At 34.6% G+C, this 15,695-nt stretch overlaps 1 protein-coding gene across 1 annotated transcript in view; it reads left to right on the forward strand.

Moving 5' to 3' along the window:
• The first annotated feature begins 1,377 nt into the window (after positions 1-1,377).
• LOC145293308 (uncharacterized) overlaps positions 1,378-15,695 on the forward strand; it is a 35,160-nt gene continuing 20,842 nt past the window's right edge. Inside the window, exon 1 of the mRNA XM_080139954.1 lies at positions 1,378-1,722. Within this exon, the coding sequence (XP_079996080.1) occupies positions 1,617-1,722 (106 nt within the window). The 5' untranslated portion in view covers positions 1,378-1,616. The remainder of the gene's footprint in view (positions 1,723-15,695) is intronic.

Genomic DNA, 15,695 nt, shown 5'->3' on the forward strand with positions numbered 1-15,695 from the left:
ACTACTGACCAGGTGTTGTACATTCTCATCTTCCTGTCCACACAGTCGACATAGGGGACTTTCAGAGACTGTCTTGTTGAGAATCACCAGAATCTTGCGGAAAGTGCTGGAAGACTCAGAAAAGAAGATGCTGATAGCCTATGTTCATTTGTTATGATCCGCCTATCAGTATAAAATCGGCAATACCAACTGTCAGACACAAACTGTGAATAATAATAATAATAATAATAATAATAATAATAATAATAATAATAATAATAATAATAGACGTTTCATCTCAAAAAAATTATTTTTACCGAAAAAAAACAAAAAAAAAACAAGCTGTCTTAAATAATAAAAAAACAAAAAAACATAGCTTAGAGTCACATATCACATATCGGGTTGTCATTTTTTTTTTCTTTTTTTCATATCTGCAATTAATTAACAATATTTCTATTATTCAAACTGCTGTTCTAATCTTGGATGTTATTCTCACAGCGTTTCCGCCGTTGTAACCTTCCGCCCTTCTTCCGGTGAGTCTTGTCGAACTCGGAAATCTATACGAACTTCCAAACGGAATTTTGTTCTCGTTCTGTCAGCCATGACCGGATAGAAGTCATAAGTAATTGATTGAACTCTCGACCTCCAGAAGACTGTCGCTTGGAACTAATTACAACTTGGCCCGTTTATCCGTTGCGCCAATTATTAAGGAATTTAAAAAAATAATTTTTCCACTTATTTCAGCAATCATTGATAAATAACAATTTACTAACGGGGCTGTGTGGACATTCGATGTTCATTGTCTTCATGGAGTTGCATAATTTACTCCTTTGAAATTATACGCTTAAATAAGATTTAATATTTAGCACAAAAAAAATTATCTTCACTCCTTCCGTAAAAATAATTATCATCGTCTGTTAAATATGCTTTGAATAAATCAAACGAATGTCTCCAATCTGTATTTATTGCAAATCTTTACAATTTATATCTATTTTTTTTAAGAATGGATATTGTCTTTGTTCTTACCATATAAAAAAAGAATAGCTAAATATTTTCTTTTTACATAAATAAAACAAAAGGTTTTATTTTCTGCTTTATTTAATTCGTGTATTTTTACAATTAAAATCATCTCAAAATAAATAGTATATTCTTTCTTACCGTAATTTTTTTTTTTTTTTTTTTTGCCAGCGAAATATTTTTAAATAAATCGATAAATCTTCGATTCAGCGATTCTATATTTAAAAATAAGGTGACGGGTGATAACGTACGTAGGAACATAAAATTGTTTGGGCGTATTATTGCATAGATAATATATATATATATATATATATATATATATATATATATATATATATATATATATATATATATATATATTAATTTCATATAGATTACGTCACTACCAGCAGTTGATACGACCCTGAATATCACGTTAGAATTGAAATAATACTGAACGAACAAAGTTTTTACAATGATTTCAATTTTTGGCAACTTCCATAGATCTCTTTCGAATATAGTATCGCTATCATTGGATTTCGTATTTATTTTTCATCGTTAACCCCAGATTCGTTTATTTGAGAGCCTCGTCTATTAAAAAAAAAAAAAAATTAAAAAAGGAAAAAAAAAATCAATCTAACATGTCGTCGGGCGCTGTTGGTCGATTTTGGAAACGTTGTGTGCTATGGAAGCAATTGACTGTTTATATTTCCATCTTCCTTGGAGTGTATTTTATTTTGATATCAGGTAAGTCCGAATACATTACCAATCACTGCTTTATGAATAACAGTAAAACCAGTGACGTGCAGAGAATCTTTTTCAGGGAAGATGCTCAAGTGAAAAAAAAAACGGCAAAAATATAGTAATGAACACTTATCGGTGGGGCACAGACCTATAATACATTCATCTGAAAAGGGAACTTTTAAAACAGGAGTAAAAGTGGCAGGTGGTTGTGTACCCATAGCACACACACACACACACACACACACATTCTCTGCACGTCCCTGAGTCAGAAAATTACACATGTTTACATTTTTTTATGGAAATCGCTCCAGACAAGGCATGAAGCCACTTGATGTAGAGAGCTAAAAAAAAAAACTAGTTCAAGGTCCAAAATTTGACACCGATAAGTGTTAGACGATGAGAAGAATTCTGATCCAGAAAACAGCAATTGTCCCCGCTTTGTCAGAAACATCGCTCCTGAAATGCAATGATTAAAGGAAACAATAGTTACTCGGCTGCCGAAAGTAAACCCCAAATCCACGTTCTAAATTCAAGGTTTGTATGGTTATTATTTCATAGGTGTTAAGCCAATAAAGCTGCAGTGTTCACAAGCAAGTAAATCAGTATTTACGTAGAATTTATATTTATACAATCATTTTTAGCTACACATGAGCATACATGGTTCAGGTACGATCTTTTTAAAGACCCCTTAAACCATCGACGGAAAAAGCTTCAGAATATTCTGTCGGTGGCCTGAGGACACATGACTTGAAAAAAAAACGTTTTAGCTGAAACATGTGGGCACCTATGTAGGCAATGTTTGTGCAAATGAAATTTTATACATACATATTTGCCAACAGCTATTATTATTATTATTATTGTTATTATTATTATTATTATTAGTAATAGTAGTAGTAGTAGTAGTAGTAGTAGTAGTAGTATATTAAATATGATTTAATCGACGTTTGTTTGTCTGAGGCATTTTTGCACATACATATACATGCGCGCGCACACACACGTATACATATATGTATATAAATGTATAGATATAAATAATTAATAATTTTTTTCACATTACAGTTATATACATGCATAAATAGATAATTCAATTACATATATGTATATATAATTGAAATACATATATTTATATTTGTATATATGATTCAATAATACAATATACATAATTTATATGTGTGTGTGTGTGCGTGTGTGCGTGTGTGTGTGTGTGTTTTGAATATATTTAATTATATATACTCTTTTTTGTACGGCAATGTATATATATATATATATATATATGCGTGTATATATATATATATATATATGCGTGTATATATATATATATATATATGCGTGTATATATATATATGCGTGTATATATATATATATGCGTGTATATATATATATGCGTGTATATATATATATATGCGTGTATATATATATATAATATTAAATTATATATAGGCATATATAATTTAATAATATATATACGTCTGTATAATTTTATAATAATCTGTTAGAAAATATTATGTTTTAATAGTTCTTAGTTGTAATTCATACTTGACTGAACTGGTCACCCATCTCTCGGCCATATATTTCCTGTCCCTTCTCACTGTGTATTTGTTTTGTTTTGTTTATTGCTATTATTATTCTTTTATTCGTCCTGGAGCAAATTCCACTGAAGTGTAAGGAGATACTGTAATAGAGGCCAGATTTTAAGGAGTGCAAACTAGGTCAGGAGTTAGGCGGCATTATTTACATCCTGTTCAGATTTCAGCATTACGGTCAGGGAAATAAGGAGAAGCGATGGAATTCCAAAGGCAAGTACTCCTTGGAAATAAACTATCAAAGTAGAAAATGTGCCGCCCTTCAGGAAACTCTACATTATGGACGAGGCACAATTGCAGTAAGTTCCTCGGAGCACGTTCCTTGGAAGTACTTGTAAAGCCAACAAAGAGATGCAAAAGCTGCAAAGATGCAACAGGGTCTAGAGATTTGTAGTGGATCAACTAATATTCTACACTTTCAATGGTTTTATTGTCATTGAAATCAGTGAAATCGCCCATTTTTTTTTTCAATCAAATCGATTGATTGTCTGCTCGTCTGGGACCCCTCCGCGTTGCACTAGGTGGAAGCTTCACATGCCTCTCCGTAGTGGCTTAGCCCACAATACATTATAGTTTACACTGCACTGTAGAGAACCTACTGTTGATTTTATTAAACCAATTATATATATTATGCCATGAATTAAAGTTTAAAATATAAGTCAAGTATCATGGTCCAAGTGTGCTCTAAACAAAAGCATCCATTTCGAACACGCCCCTGTCTTATCAAAGAACTTAGTTTTGATTTCATACGCCGGTCCATTCTGCATGTCCGATGATAAAACTTTGGAAATTCAGACAGATATATATTTTTATACTTATCGGAGGCCTTCCGATACAAAACTTACCTAAGAAAACTCGTAAACACATTAAATACATTTGTGTGAAATTTCAAAAGAATCGGCCCAGCTGTTTTGAAGACGGAACCAACACACACACACACACACACACACATATACATACACACAAAGTGGCTTTTATATATAAGTAAAAGTTCACGAATGTATTCTAAATTGTTTATGCATATAGTGAGATAATTAGATATGTGTGATATTATAAGAACACTTATTTTTTATAGTTCAGATCTATTCTTACGAAAATTTATATTATACTAGTCTGCCTGTTAGCCCTTAAAGGGTAAGATGAAAAATGTTTAAAATAAAAAGTGATTTTGAGATTATATTGTCTTTTATTGTCTTGAGGAAACATTTTTTAAGTGATGAATGAAAAAAAATAAAACTCAAGAAGCCTCCAGAGCACTACTGTAAGCACTAATTAAAATTAAGTAGGCCTACTAAAATCACTACTAAAATAAAGTTTCTACCTCCCCCCTCCTTGAAGAGAAAATCTTTTTTAAGGCCTGAAAACAATGAATCGTCAGAATCCACAGGAGCGCTACCAAAAAGCAGTAAATATAGTTAGAAATATGATTTTAGTTATATATTTATATATTGTATATTTATATTTAAATGAATTTTTTTTAATTCAACAAGGTTAAATTATATTTATTTGTAAGGAAAATACGTTAAAATAAGTTAAAGCAAAAATATTGTTGACCTTGTGTATGCTTTGAATAGCTTTTAATATCGGACTTAAGACAGAAATAGGTAAGCAGATGAATTTTTTTGAAACGGAAGTCAGAAACCGGATGGATGGTTTAAACGCCCAAGCAAGCAAGCTGATCTGAGTTTTATAATTATATAGATTTTATATAGTCCGTCTTAAGATGGAATATTGCTGTCACATCAAGGGTGTTCGCTCGGTGCACTTTTTCTTGCTTTGACAGGATACAAAACCGACTTTGCAATTTAGAGGAGGTATGTCTTTCTGCCTTGACACAGTTATAGACGTCGTGGTTTAGTGGGGGATTCCCTTTTCTCTTCCGTCCAACCTCTTTCCCACAAAAGAGATGTTGCGAGCCTATATCTGCTTTATCGTTATTTTCATGGCAAGTGCTCGTCTGAGCTTCAATCTATGCCCCCTACCGTCAAACTTTCACGAAAAACACTCGTTTAGCCAAAACCACTTTCAATAGTTTCCCACACACTTTATCTGTGCCTAAACTTAAATGTAGATTCTATGAACAAAAATTCTTTCTTAGAACTGCACGCCTATGGAACTTTTGGCCTGCTTTTCAGCTGACTACAATCTGATTGCCTTCAAGTCCAACGTAAACAAGTTCTTGATGAACCATCCCACTAAGTAATCCAACTTACAAATATTCCACTAATGTTCCTACGCCATAATCACATTGACTAATGTATACCCATTAACTCTTATCTTCGAGTGGCCTCCTGGCCTTGATAAGTGGTGATTCCTGTGTAAAAAAAATGTATCGATAGGTTCATGGTAGATGTTCGACTGAGCTCCAATTCCGCGGCCTTTCCGTGTAAAACAGTTACAGTAAGAACCCGTCTGGCAACAATCACTGGGAAGACTCTCTCTCTCTCTCTCTTTCTCTCTCTCCCTCTCTCTCTCTCTCCTTCTCTCTAAATGTATTAAGCGGAACTTCCATGGACAAAGTTTATTTCCTAAAATGACCTATGTGTGAAACAAACTACCACGACACTGTTTCCCAGATGACTATAACCTGGTCGTCTTTAAATGTAATGTAAGCAAATACTCTTGAGCGTTCTTCCTGGATATATATCCAATTTTTGTATACATGCAAATCGCTCCAGACAATACATGAAGCCATTTGATGCAAGGAGCGAAACAATAATTCATCACGGTCAAAAACTAACAAAAATAAATATTAGACGTACGGCTTGCGCCCCAGAAAACAGCAACTCTTCCCCTTTTGTCAGAAACATCGCTCATGGAATGTGAGGACTAAAGGAGAAAATAAAGGAAGTAAGAGTTATGAGGTTGTCGAAAGTAAACCCAAGCTCCACTTTCTACTCTCTTTAAAGCAATCTTCTTTTTTTACAACCCAATCCCCGGCAACTTCGTATCAGTATCTTCCTTTCGATAGATTGCATAAGCAGCTGGAAGATGCTGAAGCGAATATCCAGTCAGCTGTCTAAAGATAAAATCCATTAAATCAAGGATAATTTTTGGTAAATTTTTACGACATGCCCAACGTATTATAAACACCCCAACCTCCGCATGTTAAAAACGGCTTTCGGAATAACCCCTCCCCCCAATCTTGAAAGCCGTTCTTAACATGGAGAGGTTGTGGGGGGGTTATTCCGAAAGCCGTTGTTAACATGAGGTAGTTGGGGGTGTTTATACTACCCTGGGGCAGGTCGTAAAAAAATACCTTTTTTTTTTTTTACCGAAAATGACTCTCAACACTCTATGTTATCGTACCCCCTTCCCTATCTTAAGAATGGCTTTCTAAATAGCAACCCATTCTTAACATAAGAAAAGGGACGCTGTGCTTTTAGCGCAATCGTCTGGCAGACTTCACTTCGTCAACTTCCGGCTGCTTACGTAATAATGTTAGATTTAATAACATTATTTGTTGATTTAAATGTAAAGGGGCATAATAGTGGTGCAAAACTGTCCTGCTCGGGCAATTAATTGCACCCGTCCTGGGACGGGTATTCTTTTGAATGTTTCTATAATTATCTTTGTTTTTTACTGTTTTTTTTTTTTTTTTTTTTTTGTTTTGTTTTGTTTTGTTTTGTTTTTTTTGTCACTTCTAAACAAGACACGGAGCCACTTAGTTGTGAAGGGTTACTATTTGGGTTCAGATTTACAGGGATACCATTTAGGGAGTTTGGCAACGAGATTCTCTTTACATTACACTTGAATTTCTGCATGTCATGTACTGAAGCAGGAGCCCGGGAATGAATTCCAAAGTGCAGTAGTCCGAGGAAAAAGCTATTTGAGTAGAAGGTTTTAAGTATTTAATTATGCTAAGTACACACATTAAAAAAAAAACTATCATAATAGATGCAAGTTAATCAACGTTCGTTCGCGTTAATTCTGGGATTGAGTTATGCTTGAAAAGGGTTGATTAAATTGTTCTAATGTTCGTTCATTTATTAATTTGGTATGAATCAGTTGACGCTGTTCTTGGCATTGGTTTCCCCGATATTTTTTTTTCTATTTAGAATCCTTTCTAAAAAGACATCGGGTGCTTGCACGAGGGACAATGTGGAGGTTGCCAACATCCTTGCCAAGACCTCTCAGTTAGCGATAATTTATAATAAACTGAACAAGTCACCTATTTTTATCTTATTTAACCAGGTATTTTTCCCCCATCAGCGCCTCTTACTCTATATTGATTCAACCACTCTCTAACATTTCTTAATGTCTCTGTAAATATTTATAGAATAGGCGATTTCTCTTTCTAGCTATTTTTAATAGTGTGTTCGTACATACCACGAACACGTATGTGAATTAGATGAAATAATAGGTTGCTTTAGTTCTCGGTATGAGGGGTTGATGTCAAGATCGCCGTCTCGCCGTCGCAAACAGATAGCGATATAAAAAAAAAACAATTGTGCGTAGATCATAAAAAGAAAGATTTATATTGTTTTTTTGTTTTTTTTGGGGGGGGGTAATTTTTAAGATTATGATATGGGAAACTATTTTGAGTTAAAATCTACTTAGCATGACGCATGGAATCTGAAGAAAACGCGTTTAAAATGAGTAAATATGCCAGCATAATCGGACGCTTTTTTTTTTCAAAATGGCGTCACATTTGTACTCTTGGCACAAATGTGACGCCATTTTGAAATTATTATTCTTTATTAGTAAGTTATTATTAATAGGAAACAATAATTGCCTTTTGGCTCGGAAAAAAGTGTGGTATCTGTTCTGATACTACTTTTTAATTTTTCTGTCCTCGGTGAAAAGGGGATCTTTCCTGACTGGGACAATTTTTATTTTTGTTCATATCCATAGTGCCTTTTTGGGGGGAGCTGGATTTGCCCCACATTAAAAACCGACCTTGTGTCTAACTCTGTCCTCGTGGGAAGGCAAGTAAATAGGAACAATAATTGCTTTTTGTATCTCTCTTGATAGGAAAATGGGTTGGGTTTTTGCCTTTCACTACATAACTAGTGGGACCTGTGGAAACTCCGCGGGGGACTTATTCATATGTAATTTCTGGTAATAAATAAATTTACCAAAAATTCTTCATAAGTTTTGGTTTCGGTTACGATTATAGCTGATGGCACTAAAATCATTTAATTGTTTTATAAATAATTTTACCAAGAATTCTTCATAAGTTTTGGTTTCAGTTATGGCAGAAGAAACTGAAGTTATATATATATATATATATATATATATATATATATATATATATATATAGAACGGAGAAAAAAGGCCAAAGACCCTAGTGTTTTGATGTGATGTTTTGAATATAATAAACTAGTTATGAACAAAGTTTCATTTCATTCGGACAAAACAGTAAGAAACGGGGCCTAATTAGAGTTGGGGCATGTTTTTGGGGGGGGGGCACCCTGTATATATATATATATATATATATATATATATATATATATATATATATATATATATATATATATATATATATATTTAATAAGTTTTGGTTTCGGTTTCAATTCAAGCTGATGCACTCAAGTCATATATATATATATATATATATATATATATATATATATATATATATATATATATATATATATATTAAATCACAACTTTATAATATATAAGAATGGATAGAAAATGTACTCTGTAATAATATATACGAAATATGCATAAATTAAAATATCATATTTAAGCATATTTGAATGACCGGGCTACGCCGGGGGTCCCTGCTAGTTTAGATCAATACTTTTGCCGTTTTAACAAAAGTGCTACAATGATAGCAGAGCGTCTCCATTTTCGCTGAACATCCACAATATGTCAACATCAAAAGATTACACATGAAAGAGTTCGCTGTGGAATTTCCACAGGTCTTGCTTGTAGTTATTATGTAAATAAATGTTGGTAATTGTATTCCCCGTGTTTTCTGGCACACGAAGTGCACTTCGTAACTTTCAGAACAAATTGATAATTAATCCAAATTTAGGTTTTAAAGAATATGTGAAATGATGAATGTGGCTATCCTTAAATTTGGCCTTGTGCCGTAATAACCGTTGTGATATGAACAACAACATCGCTCATTATTACCTATGTTTGTTTTATTGGCACTTCTGCATTACACGGACGGTGCCATTGTTAGGGAGAGGAAAACTCCAACTTCTCCTTCAAAAAACGGCAAATAAATAAGAAACAATATTTTTTTCTGAACTCGAAAGCATTTGAAAACCAAAACGTTTATTGTATAAAAATGTATCAATATATAATTGTACAAACATATATTGAAAAGTCTATGTAAGAAAATATAATTTTAATAAAACAATTTTTGAATTAAAGCAACATTAGATTTTTTCCCCCGAAACATTTTTGGAATTAAAATAAAATTGGAATTTTTTTCCGAACACTTTAATCATTTAAATGAAACATTATTTTCGATATAAAGTAACATTGTTGTTGCTATTGTTGTTGTTGCTGTTGTTATTGTTGTTGTTTTCCGAAAAATTGTTTCAATTAAAGGAAAATCGTCACTGTAACAAAATATGGTTTTATTTTTATTTTTATTTTTTTTTTTTGTGGCGCCTGTTAATTTTTAAATTAATAAACAAATTGAATAGAGAGAAGCGCCACCTGGCGACAGTTTAGTGAAACTCACAAAAAATGGCGCCGTCCGTGTAATGCAGAAGTGCCGTTTTATTTTACTTTACTTTTCTCGCCCCTAACCAACCTGACCGCCGACGCCACCATCATTTCACTACTTAACCCCCTCCCCCATCCCCATTCCCACGCTCATAATCACATCCTTCTTTCCAGAACCAGGTTTCTGCATTTATGTATCATTTCGTTTCCCATAGCGCCCACTCTCAACCATAGCAGCCTCCCATCCCGTCATCATCGGTACGTCATACCATTTCGCCCCACGACCCAATCACGACTTAACTTTCTTGCAAATATTAATGTCAGAGGTCATACGATAAGAGATGTTTCGTTGTCCGGTAGTTCCCAAATGAGGAAGCACAAATTCTCCCATCGTATTAGTGGGTCGTATTTATTGTATTTAATTACGTACAGTACAGACTATACATGAAATACACGTTGGGAATCTGGTACAACCATATCAGGCTGTCTGAATATATCTGCTTCCTGACTTAAATGCACCAAACATTGATTTTTCCTTGCTCTTTAATAAAACTCAATCATGTCCTGCAAATCAAAAATAAATAAATAAATAAATAACATTTTTCTATAAAAAAAAAAAAAAAAAAAAACATCAAACACCATGAATTAATATTTGGAGATATGATAGATACGTGCAAAATGAATAGCTGAAATGCTAGCTAGCAACCATATATGCAAAATGCTGGTAAAACAACTAGATGACAGCCCGGCGTTGCCCGGTCGTACAATACGCTTAAACATGATATTTTAATTTATGCGAAGATATCATTATAGAATCAATCCTCAACTGATTATATATTACATGGAATAATTTGTTTTTTCCGGTGGACTAATTCGCAATAAATAAATAAAAATAAAATAAATAATAATGATAATGTCGTTCATCAAATTCCGTCTGTGTTTGTTTACAATATCACGTCAGCTGATATTTAGGCTTGACGATGAAAGCCCTGAAAAACGTCACTTCTGATTTATGTTTAGTTTGAAAATATGCAAACGAAGAAATGATTTGCGGCGATTTTAAATGGCACCTCTTCTTTTGTCGTAAATTGAACTCATTAATAAGAAAAAAATTAAAATAAAATGGTGAGGTAAAACCGAGCTTGAACAGCGGATCATTCGATCTGTAGTCGAATGCTCTACAATTAAGCTATATCTCCAGATTATAATAAATCTGTTTTTTAAGAAGAAATGATTTGCTGAAGTGTTATTATCTCCCTTGCCAGTGTGACATAAAATATTTCCCTGCAATTCTTTTTATCTATAAGAGAGAAAAGCTATTTTTTAAATCTTTTTTTTTTCTATCTCTATTTTTCGATACTTATCGGATGAATTTCAGGACAAAACATATCTAAGAACACTGCCAGACATATAAATTAGCTTTGTGTGGTGTTTTCCTTCAATTCTTGCAGGATTTAGAGTGTCCAAAAAGTCACTCCAAGAACTGAACGTAAACATTAGGAACGAAAAAAAAAGGAGCTAAATCGCAATCCAGAGATTCTGCCATCTGTCATGAATACTGTTTTGGAAAGAGCACAAATATGCGAAGCTGAAAATGGGCAACTTTTAAAAGACATTATTTTTCATCAATAAATATAGTTTGAATTTTATCATTACTTTTTTTGTTTTAATTTTCAATGTCTTAGTCAGATTGTGTCAAAATTACAGAAATATATCATCAACAGTAAAGAATCTAGGTACTTGTACAGTTTAATCAAGGCATTAAAAGTGAAAATATCGAAGAAAAAAAAAGGTTATATTGTACGTATCCGTTTTGAACTGAAGATCTCCGAAAAAAAATTTCACTTAATTTGAAGAGTAGTTGTTTTTTTTTTTTTTTTTTTTTTGTTTTTTTTTTGGTTTTTTTTGCAGCGGCAAAACACGTTTTTATGAGAGCGCGTTGAAGGCAGACATTTTGGATTTCTTCTTAATTTTTGTTTGGAGTTTAGAAACGTCACGGGGAGATAACTCCAGTTAAAGCGCCGACACTCTCTCTCCATCTTTAATAACTAGCTTTTCTTCCCAAAAATCGAACCTTTTGCTCGGTATCATAACAAATTGTTTTTTTCGCTATAAAACAAAAACTACTTGATGAAATTAAGTAATTTTTTTTCTCGGAGAACTTCATTCCATAACGGATATGTACAACATAACCTTTTTTCGATATTTTCATTTTTTAATGTCTTGATTAAACTGTAGAAGTACCAGAATGTATTTAAGTTCAAAATCCTTCAGTTACTTTATGGACAGCCTGTATAAAAATAATTTTATTAAATCAACACTATGTTCTCTACAGTGCAATGTAAACTACAGTGTATTGTGGACTATGTGACTGCGGAGAGGCGTGTGAAGCTTCCTCCCGGTGCACTGTGGTTGGTCCCCAACTAGAGCAGGCAATTAATCGATTTCATTGAAAAATGGTCGATTTCACCGATTTTGATGACAATAAAATGTGGGGGGGGGGTGAAACATTTGTTGATCCTCATTCAATCCCGGGCAACGTCAAGTCTCCCTGCTAGTATGCTATAAACTAGAAAGCACACCAGTTCTCATTAAATCACCGAAGTGATGCTGAGTCTGGCCAGTACCAGATGAGTGAGTCTGGCCAGTACCAGGTGAGTGACCATTAGGGAATATTTTGTGCTGTATACGCGATAAACGCCTCTGCTTTGTACACTTCCAGTTCACGGTTGGGTCACATATAGTCACTTTCTAATAGTCTGAATGGTTACCATATATAGGGGATAGATGGAGTTATTCAAAAGACAATACATCTAGGAAAGGGGCGGGGGATCTGTTGAAAACACGAACCGACCGGATAGAAGGAGCCACTTTGCCCTGTCAACAACAATCTTCTAGTGATGATGTCACAAACAAAACATCCGCTTCCAAGTTGGCATGAGTAGACACAAAAGTAATAAGGTTAAGCTAACTGTTATGAGAATGCTCATGCCAGTACACAATCTGATTTAGTCGGCGACAACGAAACGTAATAAAATGTAGCTATACAATTACAGAAACACATGTGTTGACAGGATCGTATTTAAAGAAGGTGCACTTGTATTTATTTTGTTCGGGGCTCTTCTGGGAGTCTATGCAACTGCTCCCAGAGGGAAGGGCTATATGTTAAGAGTATAAATGACAAGTCTCCCCAGATTTCCAGTTGTCTCCCCTTATTATTCAGGATTAAAGTTATTGTATTTTTTTCATATTCTTTCAATCCGCTCCAGTTATTTTCTTTGGTATTAACCCATGTTAAAGCCAACATGTTTTTTGTTTTTTATTATTATTATTATTATTATTATTATTATTATTATTATTATTATTATTATTATTGTTGTTGTTGTTGTTGTTGCCTCACATGGAGCTTTCAGACAAGTCAACAAACGATCTGATTGGAAACCTGTGGTGTTCTCTGGAGGCTGAGTGAGAACAAGTCTACGCATACGTCCAGTTCTCTCCACCTCCTTCGATAGCATTTGCAAATGAATTTGCATCATCGCAACAGCCTCTTACCATTGATTTCTCGCCGGCGGTGGCCATTGGTTTATACTGAAATTTGAGTGGTACTAAGCCTCCCCAAAGTCCCAGTTCTCTTTGCGCTTGTCCAACCGAGGTCTGGCTGGCGCTCTCTCCTCGGTCTTTCAGTCCTTCTTGACCCTTCTCAGCTCTTTGGTGTCACTTTTTTATTGAGAGGAGCGGTGGTGAAACTATAGGGGGGATGCATGATGGGGGTGTAGAACTTGTAGATATGCAGTTTCGGTGTTCTTCATTCCCTGTAACACTTATTCGTTATATTGTCTTCTTGTATTATTCTCTACGTCCAAGGGTTTTCCTTAATATTTCAGTCGTTTTCATTATCGTTAGTCGTTGTACTTTTGCAGTTATTCCTCTGATTCCAATTTCTGACATTCTTTTTTCGAAGTTTTTCGGAATTGTTCCTAGTGCTCCTACTATTATCGGTACTATTTTGATTTTCTTCATCATCCAAATCCCTTTTAACTCCCTGGCTAGCTCTGTGTATTTGTTTCGTTTCTCCTTTTCTTTCATACTCACCCTGTGGTCAGCTGGGACAGCAAAGTCTACGATTTGACAGGATTTTTCTTTCTTGTTAATTATTACGACACCTGGTCTTCTTGCTTGAATGGGTTTGTCCGTCTGTATTTCCATGTCCCATAGTATTTTGTGGTTCTCGTTTTCGAGTGCTGTTGCAGGTTTATGCTTGTACCATTTGTCTGTACGCTGAAAATGCAGTCGTTTACACAATTCCCAGTGCATCACCCTTCCCACTTGGTCATGCCTGTTTTTTGTATTCCTTTTGGGCCAGTTTGCTGCATTCACTTACTATATGGTTTATCGTTTCGTCTCTTTGTCCACAGAGTCTGCATTTGTTGTTTTCTTGTGTTTTATCGATTCTTGCTTTGATATAGTTGGTTCTTATCGAGTTATCTTGTGCTGCAGTTATAGTTTCTCGGTTTATATATCATTTTCGCATCCATGTCCAGGCGTTTTCGTTATTCTCATCTTTTGTCATTCTTATGAATCTTCCGTGGAGTTGTTTCTCTTCCCACTTCTCTTTTCTCGTTTTGTCATCTGTCTCTCTGTTTTCTCTTTTGTTTTTTTTTTTCATTGTCTCTCGCTGCCATAATTACCTTTCAGTGTTTTGCATTATGTATTTTTCTAGATTTTTTTTCGTGTCCTTCACACAGTCTTCTATACAGATCAGTCCTCTCCCGCCGTCTTTCCTTTTCACGTAGAGCCTGTCAATATCGTGCTTTGTGTGTAGTGTATTATGCATAGTCATGAGTTTCCTGGTTTTCTGGTCGAGTTGTCTCAGTTCTTCTTTTGTCCACCCTATAAACGGTCCAGAGTATCTCACTAGTGATACTCCCCATGTATTTATACCTTTTATTAGGTTTCTGCTAAATAATTTGGTTTCCAGGAGTTTTCTTGTTCTCCTGAGGTATTCCTTTCCAATTTTCTCTTTCATTTCTGTTGCTCTGATGGTGTCCGCTTCCAGAATTCCCAAGTATTTATAGTCGTCTTGTTCCCCATAGTGCCCTCATTTCTGTTTGGTTGGGTAGTTCCATGCCTTCTGTCGTTCCAGTTTTCCTTTTCTTATAACTAGTTGTGCGCACTTTTCCATTCCAAATTCCATTTGGATATCTTGGCTGAAGATCCTGGTAGTGTTTATTAGTGTCTCTAGCTCCTTTTCGGTCCTTGCAAAAAGTTTCAGATCGTCCATGTACATCAGGTGGTTCATTTTTTCCTCTGTATTGGAGAACTTGTATCTGGCTTGGCACTTTCTCAGAATACTGTTCAAGGGCATCATGGCTATGATGAACAGTAGTGGTGATAGTGAGTTTCCTTGGAAGATGCCTCTTTGTATGTTAATTTCTATTATGTGTTGTCCATCAGCTGTCAATTCCAGTCTCCATGTTTTCATTGCATTTTCTATTACATTGGTGATCCCACTTGGTATTTTATACATTTTTGGCATTCTATTATCCATGCTTGGGGGATCCTGTTGTACGCTTTTTTGTAGTCGATCTATGCCATGGCTAAGTTCTTTCTTCTCCCTTTTACCTCCTTTAGGATCTTTTGATCTATATATAGCAGGTCATGTGTTTTTCTTTTTCCTTTTTTGGCATCCTTTCTGCTCCTCGGGGATGAGTCCACAGTTATTCAGGGAGTGGTAGATTTGTTCCCTCAATTGTGCTG

The sequence above is a fragment of the Euprymna scolopes genome, chromosome 2 (assembly GCF_053919585.1).
Source record: "Euprymna scolopes isolate OS-2025 chromosome 2, ASM5391958v1, whole genome shotgun sequence".
In the NCBI taxonomy this organism is placed as follows: domain Eukaryota; kingdom Metazoa; phylum Mollusca; class Cephalopoda; order Sepiida; family Sepiolidae; genus Euprymna; species Euprymna scolopes.